This window comes from Dipteris shenzhenensis, chromosome 17 (assembly GCF_047967505.1).
Source record: "Dipteris shenzhenensis isolate YYH24624 ecotype China chromosome 17, Dip_SZ_1.0, whole genome shotgun sequence".
NCBI lineage: Eukaryota > Viridiplantae > Streptophyta > Polypodiopsida > Gleicheniales > Dipteridaceae > Dipteris > Dipteris shenzhenensis.
Genome location: NC_141612.1, coordinates 15,592,874 through 15,598,255, shown reverse-complemented (window position 1 = coordinate 15,598,255; position 5,382 = coordinate 15,592,874). Strand labels below are relative to the sequence as shown.

Sequence of the window (5,382 nt, the reverse complement as noted above, 5' to 3'; positions counted from 1 at the left end):
TTGTTGAAGGGCCAAGCAGCAGGAGGAACTACCGAACAGAGGGTTGGGGTGATGCAATGGGCAAGAGGAGGGAGGAATGGCAGCAGCAGTGGGGGAACTCCAAGTACAGACCGTAAGGGAGAGAATGAAAGAGAGAGAGAGAGAGAGAGAGAGAGAGAGAGAGGAGCGCATTGGGGGGATTGAACTTTGAAGAGCTCAAGAGCTCGTGGCTGGTAGCTTTCATATATAAACAAGGGTGGAGACTGATCATATGTTAAACTTTTCAGCTTTTGAGCTTCTGTTGCTGCTGATCATCAAAAGCAGCTAGCGTATGAATTGCGAGAGCCAGAGTCAATTCACGCTGGGTCGTGGCCTGTTTGACGAATTCACAGAGCTGCCAATCGTTTTCTTTTTTGGTTATGTAACAACAAAGGGGTAAACATTTTGCATTGACGAAAGAAAAAGAAAAAACAAAAGCTTCCCCTTCCTTACACACATCTCTCTCTCTCTCTAGATTTTTTTTTTTTGGCACACCACCTCCTCTCCTCCATAGCCACCCAAGAAGCAGCCTTCTTCTTCCTCGTCTTCTCTTTTCCTTGTTACTTTCTTCTTCCCATATCAAAGCCCAATCAATAAGCTTTCCTGGCCTCCTCCTCCTCCTCCTCCTCCTCCTCCGCCTTGCTTGCTTGCCTCACTTTCCCCTTGGAGCTCTCTCTACTGATCCTTCCACGCCTTGAGCTCACCTGCTGCTGCTCTAATCCTATTTCGCACCATGGATTCGTCTCTTCGCTTCGACATCCACTGTGCAACCAGCCCATCGTGACGGTTTCTTGGATGCTGATTTCGCACAACGCGTCCTACAAAGTAAGGCCTCTTTTTCCTTCCTTTGCGATTCTCTCTCTCTCTCACACATACAGCAGCTTTTAATCTCTCTCTCTCTCTCTCTCTCTCTCTCTCTTCGCTTCTTGGCTATGGCGGAACGACTGTCCTCAGCAATCGTATTCCCATTCATCGCGAAGTAGCCTGTCTGTCTCTCTCCGGATGGAAGTTTAGACGCTATCGCCGTATAAAGAACTGCCCTGCAATGCGGAGGATCAACATCCGAGCCGGGGCTGCAGGATAATGAATTGCGATTTGGGATTCGGGGCAGCAAGAAAGGGGGCGAAAATGCGTGTGCTTGTGTTCAGAAATAAGCATAGATTAAGCTTTTTGTGCTCCATCTCCACCATCATAGAAAAGAAGAAAGAGAGAGAGAGAGAGAGCAAAACATAGACTGCAGATCATTCGCGAGCTCCATCTCCATCCCCCCTCCGCTTCCCCTCCACCATCGCTTTCTAGAGCATGTTCCGCTCTTCTTGCTTGATTCTAATCCAAGCACCAACGGATTTCTAATCACTCTCTCTGCTGCAGCCATCATCAACACCGCCTCCTTCAAACGTGCACACATTGGAGCATCCCCCTCAATGGCTGCAGCGGCAGCAGACATGGTACGCATCGATCGTCCATCTTCCTCCTCAAATTCGCCTTCTTTTCTTCCCATGCAAAATCTCGGTGCCTCACACGAATCAGTTGATTCGAACTTCAATGTCTCCCCCCCCTGCCCTTCTTGCACTGAACACTGCCCCCCCCACATCTATGACTCATTATCTTTTTGATCGCTGCAGTGTTCTCCTCCCTCGTATGATTCCCTGCTGTCTTTGCCGTATACGTTCCCTTTCTTCCTCAAGACTTCTTGTTTAGAGCTGGCGTCATGGCTAGTTGAACGGTGACAATCGTCGCGCACCCTCAAACTGCCCCCATAACTGCTTAACTTTGCTCAATTCTTTTTTATCCCATGATTGCCATAATGCAGCCAGCCGGAACACGGAGGGCTGTAGTACGCAGTGAGAAATTCATGGAATGGCAACGCGAACTAAGCAGGTAACGGTACACCCATCCAATACCAACATGGAAATCGTTTTCTTACATTTTAGCTTCGTCTACACGAAAGCAGATTTTGCTTTTGGCCACACCGCAAATCGACGACTTTAAGAGATGCCTGCACAATTTCGTCATCTACTAAGCCTTCAGTATATATTCTCGCTGGCCACAGCGCTCGAGCTGCGTACGGGGGACGCAGGCGGTATGATGATATGGAAGCTGGAACCAGCAACGGCATCAAGAAGCAGCAAAGGAAAAGGTGAGCGTTCTCGGCATGATCGATTTTCCAATCGTCTGCTTTTTGTCTCCTCAATACGATCCCATAAATCATGCTTAATACTACGCATTATCCGGATGTCTCGATTGTTCTCTTCAGCGACGACGAAGCTGCAAAAGGTGCGAAAGGTTCCGAGGAGATAGATGCAGAGGTCCAGCATCCAGTTGCAATTTCTCCCCCAGAGGTTAGCAACACCGTCAAGACCAAGGTGAAGAAGCACCAACAACAAAGGCAACGGCCAGATTTTAAGAAGCCTCAGAAGGAGGTTGACTCTGATTCCAAAAAGGTTATGCCAAGCAAAGGGAAAGACGCTGCTGAAGCAAAGGAGGGAGAAGGTGGCCGTCTACGCAAGTGCAAGCAGCCAACTATGCAGACTGTGCACTCAAGCCGGCCTCAGCACGATGAAGCATCTCAGCAAATTCAACAGCAAGCATGCCCAACTCAACCGACTAAGAGGGGGAGACGACAGATGCCAAGTGAAGATCAGGAGCTTTCTTCGAAGAGGTAATCTAATCAATCTATTCTTTGTACAGATTTTACTTGAAAATGTCCGTCTCCCCGTTTCTCGTCTTTTTCTGCTTAGTCTTTGAATGTGGTTACCCTGTATTTGACATGTCTATCTCTTCTTTCTCACATATAAACTCTTCCACACACACACACACGCTTACATAGTATTTTTGCAGCTGTCTAAAGTGTAAATGGAACTCTTTCATGGAATAAAAAAGAAGGAAAGACTCGACATTATGCGTCACATTCTAATTGTTGAGTCATATTTTAACCTCACCTTTGAGCTGATAATGTGCAGACCTGCAGGCGTTGAAACCGCTGTTTTTGTCGATCTTCCAAGAAGAAGAGGCTCAAAAAGGTCAAGACGAGCAGCAAAGCGACTGGCAAAGGACGAGCCCCAGCCTCCACCTTTAAAGCTTCCAAAGCTTCATGTTGTTCTTACTCGCAAGGAAGTCCAAGATGACTGGTTTAAGATTACCGGACAGAAGTACTCAGGGAAGCCAAAAAAATCAGCTGTTGTTCAGCTGGTACGTTCTGCTCTAGACTTTGGGATTGCGATGCATTCCCTTGGGACTGTGCTCCCACTATTACAACAGTGGCCTCATAAAAGAATTTGTGCGTGCAGGGACTAGGATTGTGTACGTCATTGACATGCCCCTCAACCATTCGCTACCTCAATGATCCTCAATGTAAGTTGTTCGTATGCCTCGGACTGTGTTTAGAACCCTAAGTGGAAACATGAAAATGATCCCCAGCCTCTTGTTTGCTTTACAAAATGCTATTAAACATCTTTTCCTGGCCACATTCCCTCAAGGTGCATTTCCATCAAAGCCTAATTCAGTACCCCCCACCATCTCTTTCCTTCGTTCCCAATCCTGGGCCTTTGCTCTACTTCGTTTTGCTGGTCCCATCTTCATTTCTTTACAATTGCATAATCGTATTTTTGCTTTTATGTGTTTTTGTGCCAAGAGGCACGTGCCCTTGTTACCGATTTTTGTTCTGCACACTCTCCTTGAAAGTTAAGGACCCTTGTGCTCATTATAAAGATTTGTCTTTTGTTCAGGACTCGTAAGAAAGAAACTTTGGAAGTTCATGCTAATGGAGTTCACATCTTAGGTTCAAGCAACAATTTCATTCCACAATGCGCGGAAAAGAATCTCGCGTTATGTGATATTGTTGCGTTCGTGGAAGAACCGAGCGTCATGCCTGAAGCTGCCCAGTGCTTCAGGACCACACAAATTCCCCCTCAAGTGAGCAATGTCCAGATATTGTACTCCACGCATGACGAGAATTGTCTTGAAATATAGGCTGCACATCGCAGTTGAAGGGTATGCAATCTTACTCGTCTTGAAACTTCAGATTTCAAAAGTAGGATGTGGGGTCTATGGGCTTATCTGTGTAAGTAATGCAGTCATAACTGACTTGGCCAAGGGGAGGTCTAAAAGATTGTTGATCCTGGCTTCCAGTGTTGCTGTAAACACTCTGTGGAGGAAGGTACATCTGGCAATCTAATGAGGTTAGCTTTGTTCTCATCTGAGAGGAAGTAGGACTGCCAATCATATGCCACAACGTTGCAAAGATGGTTAAGAAAGAGTAACGATGATGAACGATATAATGCATTTAGTATTTAGACCGATCATAGTATATGCACTTCTTTAAACAAAAATTCAAACCTGCTGGATTTGATGGCTGCAGTGCCAATAGGAAGGTCTTCAATATTGTTTGTGGTGTATGTTCCAAGGTTTTGGCAGCTTGAAGGGTATGAGGGGGTTTGAGGCACTAGGAGAGCAGAACATTTCAAAGGCAGAAGTATTTTGATGTCAGAGGACAATCAGTGCCTATGTGGAGCATGGAGAGGGTGGAAGAATGAGGGATGAGAGAGAGAGAGAGAGAGAGAGAGAGAGAGAGAGAGAGAGAGAGAACGTTTGGAGACAAAAGCTTGAAGAGATGCAGAGATGTTTGTCTGTTAGGATTTTGCCAATGGAGAGAATCAGTGAGTGTTAATTCTTCTTTTCTTAGATTCTGATCCAGATAGTCAACTTTTTTGGTCCCGCTGTACCTATACAGAGATTATATAGTAGGTATATATCCTCAAAGCTAAAATGGTGTTAGTTGATCCGGAATACCTTTTCGAGAGGCTGATTGCCCCACTGCTTGAGACCTTAGGGAACCAAATGGCAAACATTAGTGGGAGGTTTGTGTCCTCCAGACATGCTTATTTCCAACAATACGTGGGGACTTGGGCCCCATGTGCTGTTAGAGAGGTTGTGGCCGCGTGGCTTCTTACTTTCCTTTTCTGAAGGTGTTTTTTTGGAAAGCCTCATTGAAGGTGGGGTATCAGGCTCCAGGACGGCCAGGCAGGTGAGATGTAGGGCCTCTCATCTTCGACCTTTGATGGAAGGTTCTCGACAAGTTTGGAACAGATTTCCTGCGAGAGGACTGGTCGACGGTGAAGCGATCACTGCTTTTCCATCAGAGATTAAGTCGTGAATCAGGGGAATGCTTAAGGCTATAACCGATGAAGGCAAATAGGCAGCTGCAATTTTGTTGTTTATACGATACGATTAGAGAGGTGGTGTCGGAAGCGTCGTGCGAAAAAAGAGGCATGAGATTGTTTTGGAAGATGTGTGTATCTCAGCCACATGGCTACCTCCTTTTTTTCGATTCTCGTGCGCGGTCGGTTGCAACCTTACGTCTGA

At 46.2% G+C, this 5,382-nt stretch overlaps 1 protein-coding gene across 4 annotated transcripts; it reads left to right on the top strand.

Annotated features, from left to right (window-relative positions):
• Positions 1–567: 567 nt before the first annotated feature.
• Positions 568–4,327, top strand: LOC147891737 (uncharacterized). 4 transcript variants are annotated; one of them, XM_087388634.1, is made up of 8 exons: positions 568–843; positions 1,390–1,899; positions 2,072–2,158; positions 2,276–2,680; positions 2,982–3,210; positions 3,309–3,372; positions 3,800–4,011; positions 4,150–4,327. In XM_087388634.1, exons 2-7 carry the CDS (start codon positions 1,814–1,816, stop codon positions 3,988–3,990), a joined length of 1,062 nt encoding a protein of 353 aa, XP_087244760.1. In that variant the 5' UTR covers positions 568–843; positions 1,390–1,813; the 3' UTR covers positions 3,991–4,011; positions 4,150–4,327. The 4 variants fall into 4 exon arrangements, with proteins under 4 accessions (XP_087244760.1, XP_087244759.1, XP_087244758.1 ...); XM_087388633.1 differs by having other exon boundaries at positions 4,095–4,327; XM_087388632.1 differs by having other exon boundaries at positions 3,800–4,327.
• The last annotated feature ends 1,055 nt before the right edge of the window (positions 4,328–5,382 follow it).

Excerpts from the sequence above, each read along its gene's own strand:
- LOC147891737 (XM_087388634.1), top strand. The coding sequence starts at position 1,814 with ATGATTGCCATAATGCAGCCAGCCGGAACACGGAGGGCTGTAGTACGC. Across the intron at positions 1,900-2,071 it reads TGGCAACGCGAACTAAGCAG|CGCTCGAGCTGCGTACGGGG; the intron begins GTAACGGTACAC and ends CGCTGGCCACAG. Across the intron at positions 3,211-3,308 it reads AATCAGCTGTTGTTCAGCTG|GGACTAGGATTGTGTACGTC; the intron begins GTACGTTCTGCT and ends TTGTGCGTGCAG.